Source organism: Capricornis sumatraensis, chromosome 15 (assembly GCF_032405125.1).
Source record: "Capricornis sumatraensis isolate serow.1 chromosome 15, serow.2, whole genome shotgun sequence".
In the NCBI taxonomy this organism is placed as follows: Eukaryota; Metazoa; Chordata; class Mammalia; order Artiodactyla; family Bovidae; genus Capricornis; species Capricornis sumatraensis.
Window position 1 is genome coordinate 28,551,842 of NC_091083.1, and position 13,776 is coordinate 28,565,617.

Below are 13,776 nucleotides of genomic sequence, written 5' to 3' on the forward strand. Positions count from 1 at the left end.
CACCCCCCCAGCTCTTTCTTTTTTTGCCCCACAATTTCGCCTTTTCAAAATTTGACCGTTATGCTACGTCTGTTGGCTGTCACAAGTAGGGTTTGGGAGGGAGGAAGGAGGCCGGGGCGTCCCAGGCTGCAGAGCTCGCCCCATGCAGCTCTGGAACAGTCCGCCCGTGGGCCCTAAGCTGAGGGCGCCCAGCCGTTAACTGCCGGGCGTGGAAAGCTCGCTGACCAGGGCGAGACCGGGAATTTGCTGTTAAGGAGAATCATCTGGTTCTAAAGCTCTGCGATGAGGAAAGGGCTGAGGAACAAGGGGCGGCTCTACAGAGCTGGAGAGGCAGAACCCACTTAGTGAAGCCGGGCCTGGACACCCGCTTCGTGGCCCGGGCTGGTGGTGCCTGAGACAAGGAGCAGCAGCGATGTCTTAAAAGTTGTTTGGAGCCAAAATAAGAAAGGCCTCGCGCACGCTAGGCCACAAAGGCAGCGCTTTTCCATGCAGGCAAAAGGGGAGGAGAAGTGTCTCATTTCTCTTGCCCCTTCCTTCCAATTCCACCTGCTGAAAAGGTAAACCCCGGGCTTGCCCCGGGATAACACTGACAAGCAGGAGCCCTCAGATTGCCTCAGCGTTAGTGGTTGCTTGGGCAGCCAATCACGTGCCCCCACGCACTATCGTAAGTGAACTGTTACCATAGCAACAACGGAGGCTTCTGGGAAGATGGCGGCACTGAGGAAAGCTGGCAATATTAAAACCAAAACCAAAAAATCCAAAACTTAAAAAACAAAAACCAACTGGAGACCAAAGACTTGAAAGGTTAGCTCAATTACTAATTACTGAGTCACACGAAAGCCAAAGGAAGGAAAGCCCTCCTGGCCAAGGCCTTGACCCTTCCCCAGCTTTTCTCAAGGAACCAGTATGGTGGGGGCAGCCACACTGTCCAGCTACTACCCTGGGCTCTAACCAGCCCCCTTCTCAGTCAGGGCAGAATTGTCCTGCCTTAGCTGTTTCCAAGAAGAATGCCACCTACTTTTGAGCGCCCTGGTGGTACGCAAACTCCCGAGTTCAGAGCACATGCACTTCTGCTGAAGACGCACACACGTGTCCACAGGGGACGTCAGCCTGGGGCGTCCCGGGGGCTCAGGCTGCCCTCCCCTCACAGGGCCAGCCCCTAGAGCACCAAGGCACGAACGAACGGGGCCTTCTGCCACGCTGTCTTCCCCGGAATTAGAAAAGAAACAGCGCTGCTTTAAGTGACCTTATCTGCTTACTTCTCTCCCAGGAACTTTCCTCACATCTTTCCTAGTGGGTACCTGGGCTGGAAGTGGTGCCTGAGGGGAGGTGGCCAATATTCCAGGGATAAGGGGAGGAGAAAGGAGGGAGGTGACAAGCAGACGAAAAGCTTGTGGACAAGACTTGTGGGGTAAGGTGGACCCAAGGTCCTTCAGTCCACAGACCCTTCTCAGCAAGATGAGGAACCCCATGAAGTTTGAATACTTAAGCTATAATTTTATGATTTAAGTTTTGTTTGCTTGATGTCCATTGGAATGGACTAGAGGAATGGGAAGTTTACTGTTTCCTAATATTTACAATGGTATCTATCCTAGAAATATAATACAAAGTCATATTTCAGCTTTTGTGTTGAATTCTCTAGGAAACTAGAGACGTTATTCTCTGAATCTGAAGGACTTCTCTATAAAAAAAAAACTCCCCAGAGGCTCTTGTGTGACTATGAGATACTAGGAATCTTAGGTTGACTTACAAAGCTCTAAGTGGCATCTCAAATGCCTTTCTTCCTCTCACTTTCTCTTCAAAACGCAGCCTTTTGGTATTCTCAAAAATAGAAAAAGGGAAAATGATTATTTGGGTACACTGAATTATGGTGCACCATGATAAAGGTTTACTTTTTTGGCACAAAAATGACAATGATAAAATTATAAATCTGTTATTCTGACTTGTATGAACAGACACTCCAAACATTCAAACAGAATCACCATAAACTAGGATCAACAGAAATATCAGATTAAAGAATTAAGAGGTTATGTACTTCCCTGGCGGTCTATTAGTTGGGACTCCCAATGGCCAGGGAACTAGGATCCCACATGCCACACAGCATGGCCAAAAAAATAAATAAATCTTAAAACAGAAAGAATTAGAAGTTAAAGATGAAAGAATCAGACCTGATAAAACTGAAGCTATGGCAAGCAACAGATCTAAAATATAATAACAGCAACCACATGTAACAATGAGACAAGGATTGTTCTTTCCTTCATTCCACATGTAAGGAAGGCACAAAGAAGTCAGGTAGCTGTTCAAACTCATCCAATTTGTAAATAGCAGAGCCTTGATTTGAAGCAGGCAGTCTGGTTCCAGAATTCATGCTAACATCAATGGATTAAATATTTCATAGACATAAAAGAAGACTTAAAATGTGATAAAATGGATCTCACAACTGATTAAGCTAAATTGAGACAACTAAACAGAACTTTTAGAAATGAGACACAAGTGAAATTTAAAACTGGACAGATTTTTGTAAAATTTAATAATCTTTTAAGTACCCATTATTTCTAAGAATATCTTTGATAAACATTTTGCAAGTACTGTGAGGCAAGCAATATTTTGGAACAGTATCTCACTTAAATCTAATAACCCTTATAGTAGATACTGTTATCATCATTGTTTGTACAAGGGAATAAATTCAGAGAAGTTAAATAATGTGTCCAAGTTTATGTATCTAGGAAGTATAGAGTTGGTTTGACTTCTAAATACATATTCTCTTTACTCATTATCTCTATGAAAAGGTAAACAGCATATATAACTTCAGCCAGAAAAGTTAAATATTACCTGTGTACACAAGTAAAGTTAGGCCAATAAAAACGTTTATAAGAGATCTCTGCCAGACACAGCCAAAAAGAGGAGGGGGGAATGTTAAGACCAGGTAATTTTTAAAAGGCAGAACTGGGATTTCTCTGGTGGCCCAGTGGTGAACAATACTCCTCGCAATGTGCAGGACACAGGTTCAATCCCTGGTTGGGAAACTAAGATCCCACATCTTGAGAAGCAACTAAGCTCACACACTGCAACTACTGAGTCCATGTGGCACAACTAGAGAGTCCGAGTGCCACAATGAAAGATCCACGTGATACAACTAAGGTCTGAAGCAACCAAATAAATAAATGTTTTTCAAATAAATCTAAAAAACTAAAATAACAATTAGAATAATGGCAGTTATAAATGAATAGTGTTTATATATATACGGAGAAGGCAATGTCACCCCACTCCAGTACTCTTGCCTGGAAAATCCCATGGACAGAGGAACCTGGTAGGCTGCAGTCCACGGGGTTGCTAAGAGTTGGACACAACTGAGCGACTTCTTTCACTTCTTACTTTTATGCACTGGAGAAGGAAATGGCAAACCACTCCAGTGTTCTTGCCTGGAGAATCCCAGGGACGGCGGAGCCTGGTGGGCTACCGTCTATGGGGTCACACAGAGTCGGACACGACTGAAGCGACCTAGCAGCAGCAACTATATATTAATAAGTAATAAGTTTCAAGCCATACAAAGTTCACCAAAACAATTTTTATTTCCAGTGTTTAATTGGGTATGCACACAGGCATGACACAGGTTTGGATCCATTAAGTCCTCATGCAGAATTATATTCTTCTCCATAAAGAAGCCAGTTCCATCCAGGTCACTATCTACACACCTATGTTACAACATTTATATCAAATCTGGTATCTGAAGAAAAGATACACATATAATATGTTCATTTAAGTTACGTATTTTACAGAAAGATTAAAAATTCAAGTCACACAAAACTCAAAAACTGTATTAAAAGTTGGAATAGAAAACTCAGAGATCCACCTGGAATGACTAGAGAATGGAAGTTCTGTATCCACCTGTGTTAAAACTGGTAAATGTGATGAAATTTATTACCAATAAAACATCTTTTTTTTTGCTCAATGTACGTTATCTAATTTTAACAATATGGCACCCTAAAAACCAAATTATTTTTATGATGAGGCACTTTTGTTAGTGATGAAACCAAAAGAACACATCTGCCGCATTCTAACGCCAGAGATTTTCTTCAGTTATCTTGTGTGTACACACTATGCAGTGAGTTGCAACAAATACCTTGCTCCTTTGTATACAACTATCCAATATATTTTAAATATATATTTATTTATATATTTATATATATATATATGTTCTTCTGGCTGTAGAAATGCACCGTAAAGCTATTTCACAGTGCAAAATGATGAAACCAGCCCAAATGAAGGCTGCATAATAACAATTCTGGTACAAGAAAATATTTACAGAGTTACTGGAAACTGTAACAGTAGCTTTTATTCGCTTCAGAAAGGACCCCCAGTTTAAAGACAGGGATGGAACTGTGCTTTGTGGTCTGGGGTTTCAGACAGTTGATGAGGTTGGACCGTGGCCGCAGAACTGGAGTTTTGGCTCGTGTTCTGGAAGCTTTCTCCATTTATTTGGTCAGGTGACTGTGGTGGTGCGGAAAGAGGGGCCCTGTTAGTTGAAGCCAAGGTGCTGGAAGAACTGTCTGCATCGGACTGGAAAGACAGGGGCGGGTCCCCGGTTGGTATTTCTAAGGTGCCTAGACTCTCAGGCTGGGGGTCCCCCGTGTCCCCTCTGCTCAGGTCAGTCGTACTGGTGCGTAGCCGCTCCCTGGCCAGCCAGTCTGAGATGGACAGGTCCTGGGCGGAGCATTTGGGCTTCAATCGATTCACAGCTGAAAGTTCGGATTCTCTGTCCCCGCTCTGCTCCTGGGCTTTCCAGAAATTCAGAACACTAATTTCAGTAGCATCCCTGTGCCCACCCAGCGTGTGTCTGCGTTTGATGTTTTTCCTTTTGGCAGGATCGGCGATGGTTTTTTGACTTCCTACTCCAAACATGTCATCGGCTGGGGCTTTGGGCCTCAGTTTTAACCGATCGGCTATTTTTGTTTTCCAAGTGGGTTCTTGTTTGTCTGATTCGCTTCTGGCTGGTGGTGTCAGTAAATTTCCGGTGGATTTTCCTTTTTTCATAACGTCGAACACTTTGGTGATGGAAGGGGCTTCTTTCTCATTCTTGGAGTCTCCTAGACTCCCACTGTCTGATTTGAACCTGGCGGATTTCTTCCTGGACAGAGTGTCACACTCAATCAGTTTATGGGAGCTGAAGAGCTGTCTCCTGCTTTCTAAACTCGGCGTCAAACTTCCCTCCGTGCAGCTGACCTCACTGCCTTCTGAGTTTCTCCGGCTGGTCCTCGCCGCCTCTTGGAGTTTTCCTCGGAAGTGCCTGTCGGAGGCCAGGACGGCGGGGAAGACCGGGAAGTCACTCTCGCTGTCCGTCTCCACCGGCCGGCCCTCGCTGACCAGCTCGCTCCTCTCGTCATCAGCTTCGTCTCCCCGGCTCTCGGCCATGGACTGCACCTCGGGGCTCAGCCGGCTGGAGTCGAGGCCGGCCAGGTAGGGAGCAGACGGTGCGCCAGCGTAGTCGGAGGTGATGCTGCCGACACTGACCAGGAGCTCGCTGTGCTTGGGCTCGGGGCTGGGGGGTTTCCTGGTGGGAAAGCTTGCCGGGGGAGCCGGGGCACGAGTGCTGAGTGGGGTGCCAGAGTCGGACCCCGTGTCTTCCAGGTGGGAGGTCTTCTGGGCCGCGAGGGCCCTGGGGCTCTCTCTCAGGACGGCGAGGCGACAGCTCAGGGTGGGTGACCGGCTCTGCTTGGTGCTTTGGGGGGCCGGGGGCTCCAAGCTCTCCCCCCGCGGGGCCCTCTGCTCAGCTCTGCCGCCTCCGCTGCTGTCTTTCTTCGTGTTGTTTTCTTTGGGAGCAACGGTCCTCTGTTTTCGGCCCGGTGTCTCACTCTCTTTTTTGGACTCTTCTTTAATGTCGTGGTGACCCTGCTCTGAGTTTTCTTTCTTGAAAAACACATTGTCCAGCTCATCTTCCGAGCTGCTGGGTTGTGCTTTTTCTTTTGGCTTTTTCCTCTTGCGACTGGCAGCCGCGAAGATGGAGGATACAAGCAGGTCCCTGCTGTACTGGTCTTTTCCGGATCCCCAAGAACCCTGGGAAGCAGAGATACAACACTTTGAACAGAACGTCATCGAGTTCACTTTCTGAAAAGGTTTCCCCCCAAATATTTCTTTTTGTGTGTGTGTGATTGCTATTGCTTGATTAAAAAAAACTTTTTAAAACTGACATATAGTTGATTTACAAGGTTGTGCCAATCTCTGCTGTACAGCAAAGTGACTCGGTTATAATACATATAGACATTCTTTTCCATTATGGTGCATCAAGGATATTGATATAGAGCCCTGTGCTATACAGTAGGACCTTGTTGTTTATCCATCCTATATGTAATAGTTTACATCTGCTAATCCCAAACTCCCAGTCCTTCCCTCCCCCACCCTAATTATTTCTTAACCACTAAAGCCAAGTACTAACAAGGTGTGGTTTTTACACCTCCTTTTAATTTGTGCCTAACATAAGTTTTTATTTTCAATTAATTAGAAATGGGACTAATTAATATTTATTTATTGACCAAGTCACAGGGCTCACACACCTGTCTTTCAGGGACACATTTTGTGTTTGGTGGCCCCCACCCCCCATTGTTCTTAACTTTTCTGTATCTATGGACCATCCCCGCTTCTGCTATACTCAGTGGGTCTACAGGTTCTTTCCTCTGGAACACAGGTTTCATAGTCAATATTCTGATGCTGGTTACTAAAATCTTAAGACTACCTTTTTTCTAATTACAGATGTCACATGATACAGATACTGTGTCGCATAAGCTGATTAAGATAAGGGAACTTTTGGGTTCCTATTAGTTCAGTCAGGCTGGATCTGCAGAGAACGGCCTTAGGTAAACTAGGTTGGTAATGTCTTCACTGATCTCAAGGAACAACCAAATCAGAAAGTTCAAAAAACCTAAGGTCAATTCAAGATCTTAAATCCTTACCATAGAAACTCTGTCATGCCCTGTATTGAGAAAGTGGCAGTGCAGCCAACCAGCTTAGTCAGCTATGCCTAACAGGTTCCTGAAGATGACTGTTTAAGACCATTTAATTAACATATTCATAATGCTTACAGGCTCAGTTAATGGGGGAGAGGGGTATCAATAAATCCTAGCTGGTTTAACACACCCCATTTAAGATGAGCAGGCAGCCAGTATGCTGAGTCAGAAGCTGAAAGTATGGTTTCTCTATTGTCATAAAAATTTTAGACAAGCTAGAACTATTATACTGAAGTCTTGAAAATTAAAGTAAAAACTTAGGCTGTTGTATTAAAAAGGACTTTCCAAAATCAAGTCAGATGTACAGAACTTTGTTCTTCTAAAGTGAAGTCACTCAGTCGTGTCCGACTCTTTGCGACCCTGTGGACTGGAGCCCACCAGGCTCCTCAGTTCATGGGATTCTCCAGGCAAGAATACTGGAGTGGGTTGCCACTTCCTTCTCCAGGGGATCTTCCCGACCCAGGGATCGAACCCAGGTCTCCCGCATTGCAGGCAGACGCTTTAACCTTGTTCTTCTAAAGGACTGTCTAATTATCCAGGACTTTTCTGATGCTTATTCACATTTTAACACATTCACATTCTGCTGAAGACCTCAGGGAATGATGGCTATGACTGGGCTCTGAATTAGAAGATCTGGTGTTTCTTTAGCCTGTTCTTCCCTCACTTGCTGCGTATGACACTGAGCAAGTGATTCAGTTTTCAACAACTCAATTTCATTGTTTATTTAAGTGAAAAGAAATTAGATTATCTTTAAGATTCCCAACATTGATGATTCTGTGATCACCTCTATGTTAGAGCAAATGACTTTTACTTCTTTTATAATTGAAAACATTGTTACAAAAATATATCATTTGGTTATCTGCACCATAATTGATTAAGATGAAGAGACTGCTATAATTACAGGTTAAGAAATATGCTTCTAGTAAGAGGGATGGAGGAAATTTCAAAAACGTTTTTTAAACATAAAAATCTAAATCTGAAGTCTTATATTCTGGCAAAAAGAGGTGGAAAACTGGTCCAAAATAAGTAAGTCTAAGGAGACATGACAACATAATGCAAGGATTGATCCTTGATTACACCCTGTATATAAGAGAAGAAAAAAAAAACAAACATTGTTGGGACGACTGGTCAAATGTGTGTAAATGCTGTACATTAGAAATAATAATGTATTGCACTCATTAAGTGCCTGAGTACAATAATTATACTCTAATTATACAGAATGCCCTTGTTCTTAGGTGACACACATGGAAGCACGTAGGGGTAAAGTGTTATATCTATAAGTAACTCAAATGACATAGAAAAAAATTACATACACATATGTCAAGAATTACCAACTGAAAAATCTAGGGCAAAAGGTTTGAATGCTATTATTCCAGTAACTTAAAAATTTCCAAAATAAAAAGTTAGGGTAAAAAAATGATAAAAAAATTTTTTTTAAGACAGTAATAATCACAATATAAGTGATAGTGAATGATATATCATTAAATATTTTGCAATATTTTCTGCAAGAAATTAAATTACAATTTAGTCATATGTGACCTCATTATGCTTAGAAATGATATGTAACATTCATGTCTCATTTCCAAATAGAACATTAAAAAATTTTTATTAACAATTTTACTTGCTACTATCTCAGCAGAGCAAAATTTGAAATAAAAAACTTTCTAACTATAAGAATGTCTTTAAAACTACTCAAATAGTTGTGTACTTTGGTGGTGTTGTCAACAGAACACAAACTGTGAAACAAAAATTGACTGTAAAAACAAAATTAATGACCTTGTTGAAAAGAAGGCAAGAATATTTTTAAAATATATATATAATGATTAAGTCTATATCACTACTGAAATGTTTACAGATGAAATACAATGTTTGGCATCTGCTTCAAAATAGTCCCAAGGAGGAGGAAAGTGGTCGGGGTGCAGGTAAGACAAATGTTGACCGTATGTTAATTGAGGATGGATAATGAGGACTGAACTGAACTGAATGAGGACTCATACTAGTCTGTCTACTTCTGAGTATGTTAGAAAATTTCTACATATAAGAACAAAGGGGGAAATGCCTATTTCTTTTAGAAAATTTCCACATATAAGAACAAAGGGGGAAATGCCTATTTCTTTGTATTACAGTAAACTATGCTGAGATAAACCCAACACCCCCAATTCACAATCCAGTATTCCTCTATCATATTATAAGCATTAATTTTCCCCTTTATAATACTGTTAGTCTGTGTCATCAGATACAGACAAGGGTGTACCACATATGAATCATAACCATCAGCCACAAAGCAATTCGCCCCTAAAATATTTCCCAACTGTAAGAAACAATTTACCTTAGATTTTGTTGAGTCACTAGTAGCTGAATCTGTGGGAAGTTAAGGAAAACACGGTCAGTATTGGTCAGATTCTTTACTGCTTTCCACAAACAATGCAAAAACTTATGGAAGAGACAGGCACAGAACAAAATGTGAAAGCAAAACTCAAAAAACAATAGAACACAGTGGATAGTCAGAGCTCACAAAGATGCAAGCTGCACCACAGAAAGCCACCGCCATGAAAGGATGCTGTGAATAGTAGGCAGAATCAGCTCAATGAGAGGGATGGCAAAGGAGCCCTGTACTAAACAAAACAGAAACACTAGTGTTTATTAAATTTTCTAAGTATTCAATCTAGCAATAAAGCAGCTCGAAGACCTTTTGAAGAATCACACTATGTACCACATCCTGTATCTGAAACTGATACACAATGTAGAACGTTTGAGATTGTTGGCTGCCCTCACTACAAATTGAGATGCTCAGACTTGGTGTTATCTACTTTGATTTTTGTCAGACTGTCAATGGTAAATTTGAGAAGCATTTACTGTATGCATAATATGCATTCGGATAACCCTGCTTCTAGGTCACTTTGGTGTCATGTTAAATCATGCTGATCTCTATGCTTTGGACCCCGGTTTCACATCTGTGCAGTCAGGGATCCTTTTGACTAGTTACACTGCTACCAGTTTTCCAATTATTTAGTAACGAATGCTATTATGAAAATGGAAAAATGGAGAGCATCATTTTACTGTCTGGCAAAAACTCAGATTGTACAAGTACAAAGAGGGTAGGAAGGGGCTAGCAGTCTTTAGGACAACATCAATTTTTGAAATTTTCTCTTTCAACTTCAGGGAAATGGATTTTCAGAGTTAATGAGCTGAGCCCCATGCCACACCCCTTTCAACACATGGCTCAATGCTTTATGACTTTAAGAACTGGTAGACCATACCATGCTATTTCTCCTCACGGTCTGCTTCAGAAATAACAAGAAACAGCAGAAAAACTTTTAAGAAAGTAGTCGTGATCTGTTTACAAGAATCGTAAGAGAAAATGTACACCACAGATCAGCTCGGTGTGCGTTTACAGGAATCGGGGGTTTCTGCAGACAAGGCAGCTACAGTGTGGACAACAGTCGTCCTTCTTCCTACAGTTCCAGCTGTCCATCAGGGACACCACGGAATCCACTAGCGACATTACCGTGTGATAGACTCCTCCCATCTCGCCTGTTCAACATCAGTATACATTTGCCTGTGTCAGTAAAGTGCTGGAAGAAAAACCCTTTAGGACTAAAACACGAACTAGAGACAAAGGGAGAACATGGTGTAAAACATGCTAGGTTAGTTGCAACAGTTTGGCCAGAGAAAACTTTCATCGAAAGACCCTGCAAGAACTCGTATTTCACCAAATATTAGGGTGGCGAGAGAAAACAGAAGAAAATGTCAAAGAGGTTGACTTTTACGGTGACCTCTGTAGTGACAAGATAATATATACTGCATTTATGGAAATGCTGCCCGTGAGCATTTTACATAGTTAACTTGCTGCTTTTTCAACAGAACATCCAGCTCGAGGTAAGAATTACTCGTAACAGTCTAGACCACACTTTCTGCCATCACAGCAACCACATACTCAGTAGCGGGTATCTGTTTTACCTTGTGATGACTATTACATGGAAACTGTGAATTTAAAAAAAAAGAAAAAAAAGAACAAAACAGTGGTTTGCATGCTCATTTTCCCTCATAGTTCCTTTCTGACAAGCATTACAACTCCATGCACTGCCCATGGCATTACAGTCACTGGAAGATAATCAAGATCAAATCAGAAAAGGAAGATTACATTCTTTTATTAGTAGAAAGGGAAAAAGAGAAGAAGAAAAGGAAAAAAAAAATCAGAGTGAATTGTTACTTATGATTGATTTGCTCTTTCATGTTATAAAAATTTAGCTTTTAATCTAAAGATCAATACTGCCCAGGCAAGAGTTACCTGATACATCTCCAGGGGAGACGCCTGTCCTTCCAATGTTGGTGAGTAAATGATCTATGTTTGGCACTGGCTGGGAGTCTACTGTGTTTTCCTCCTGCACTGTCGTCTATGGTTAATAAACAAAGATCTCTTCATCATCTCTTCACAGATACTTTCTTTAAAATTCAAACAACATTTAGTAAAAGACACATTACTGAGTGGAGGACATATACTGAATTTTTTTACACTGTTTGCAGATAATTAGTTACCAAACAAACAAGCATCATACTTGGACTTTCATTTGATCAGAAACTGAGGTGCTATATAGACCTGCTTCCGAGATGCAAAGCAGACAATAGCATACAAAGCAGGAAGGTGACACTGTTGTAGGGTCAGCATCTCACGTGTCCCCAGAACAGAGTATATAAACGCTGACAGCCAATACTTACAAGAGGTTCTTCAGCACCTTCTTCTGTGAAAAACCAGTCATGCTAAAATTTAAAATAAAGACGGTGAAAAAGAGAAATTAAATAACCCCCTAAACAGATCTATATTTTGGAGGACAGCACAGAAAAAAAAGTAATTTTTCTTAGGGGAAAAAATAAATTATAACCATATGCTACCCTGCCAACTATCAGCTGCTCATGAAAAAGAATTTTCTCAATGAGCCAAAGCCGGAACTTACGTGCTGGATGAGTGTCTCTACGATCTTGTACTGGTCTGGCATGTGAGTGACCATGTGCGTCATGTTATCTTCGGAGGTTCTCACTAGAGTTGGACCAAACACTATGGCTAGGTTTCTTGGTTCCATCTGCAACAAAGGATATTAGAAAACATCATAACGTTTCTTAAGAAAGTAAGCTTAAATTCCCATTGCATGTTTGGCATTTTATTTCTGAAAGGTTCTTTTGATGAAAAAGAATTCAAAACAATGGTTGACTGATGTGTGTAAAATAGTAATAATACTTCCTGGTTGGGATTTCCATAAACCAATCTATATGTAAATTTTTTCTTGCTTTAATGACAGTATACAACACAACTGACATTTTTTCCAAGAAGTGTTTGATTGAAAGCAATTTATCTAGTTCACAACTAGTATTATAGGGAATTCCCTAGTGGTCCAGTGGTTAAGGCTCCACGATTCCACTGCAGGGGCACGAGTTCGATTCCTGGTCAGAGAACTGCACAGCACAGCTAAAAAGAAGTATTACCAAAGCTGGATTAACTGACAAAAGTATTAAAATCAAAGGGAATAAAATTTGTAAAAGAACAGGGAAAACCTCTCTCCTCAAAAACCAAAAATTGGAAATAAATATATAAAAATTTCCAAATTTGCCCAAGTGGTACATTATGATCATGAATATGTAAAAATCTAATGTTTGAAAATATTCTTTCAATAAAACCTTTACTTCAACCAAGACTTCCAAAGCCTTTTGCTCATCCTTGTACCAATATGAATACCTCAGTATTACAAACCTAGATGTTTGTATGTTTATTTCCATATTTTGTATTCCTGTTTAACTACCCAGTTATCAAAGGTACACATCTTTTTTGTTATATCTTATAGTGTTTAGTATAATCTTTTGACCTCAAGATTTGATTAAAACATTAAATAACCAATCCCAGAAACATACCAGAGAGTAAAACACCATTGTAGAATTAAAAAAAAAAAAATCAAACTGATCTAGGGACGCATACCAAAAATTCAGTTCCCATCCATCACTATACAGTTGATCCCCTTTACCCTGTCACCCTGCCTTCAGCCCCCACCCTCCTTCCCTGCATCCCCAACCCTCCTCCCCTCTGGTACCACTGCTGTGTTCTCTGTATCAGTGAATTTTTTTGTTTGGTTTTGTTTGTTCATTTATTTGGTGTGTGGGTTTTTTAAATTCCATATGATATTCATAAAAAAACCATTTCTTTAAATCAATCAGGAAAAACTACACATGAATAGAATATTAAGATAATATTAAAGAATACTAAATTTTGGTGTGTTTGATAAAGGTAATATGGTGGTATTAAAACAAAGAAAAGGTCTTATCTGTTTAAACCAAAACAAAGGAAATGTCTGTCGTTTGTCACTGTATACTACTTGATACGTTTTTACTGTTGTTTTATGCAAGCATTGCACATTCAAAATATTAAGGTTGAAAAATAAAAAGTAAACTTTCTTTTTCATTTTTCTTGCTGGATAAACATAAAAGAGAACGTCTTTAAAAAATGGTAATTGATATTTTGGGGATCTTTTGCTTTTAAGGGTGATCTTTAGAGGGACTTAACCAGCAATATTATGTATTTTAGAGCTTTTGTTTAATTATAACCTATTTTTGATTATTTGGCCTGAAGCAGGGGAGCATGTCTTTTCAACTGAAGCCACTGAAAACACATCTCTTCAATAAAGAGTTTACATACCTTATTTTTTTCTGAATTTTCTGCTACTGTCTTCAGATGAGCCGAAAGAAACTTGAGTGTTTCATAATGATGTTCGGGCAAATCGTGAATCTG

The 13,776-nt window shown here is 40.6% G+C and overlaps 1 protein-coding gene across 2 annotated transcripts in view; it reads right to left on the reverse strand.

Annotated features, from left to right (window-relative positions):
- Positions 1 to 3,592: 3,592 nt before the first annotated feature.
- Positions 3,593 to 13,776, reverse strand: part of ARHGAP21 (Rho GTPase activating protein 21) — a 75,301-nt gene continuing 65,117 nt past the window's right edge. For both annotated transcript variants that reach the window (XM_068987828.1, XM_068987829.1), the window contains 6 exons: positions 13,684 to 13,773; positions 11,957 to 12,082; positions 11,721 to 11,762; positions 11,293 to 11,398; positions 9,331 to 9,362; positions 3,593 to 6,054 (listed from right to left, as the gene is read on the reverse strand). In XM_068987828.1, the coding sequence (XP_068843929.1) occupies positions 4,363 to 6,054; positions 9,331 to 9,362; positions 11,293 to 11,398; positions 11,721 to 11,762; positions 11,957 to 12,082; positions 13,684 to 13,773 (2,088 nt within the window). In that variant the 3' untranslated portion in view covers positions 3,593 to 4,362. The remainder of the gene's footprint in view (positions 6,055 to 9,330; positions 9,363 to 11,292; positions 11,399 to 11,720; positions 11,763 to 11,956; positions 12,083 to 13,683; positions 13,774 to 13,776) is intronic.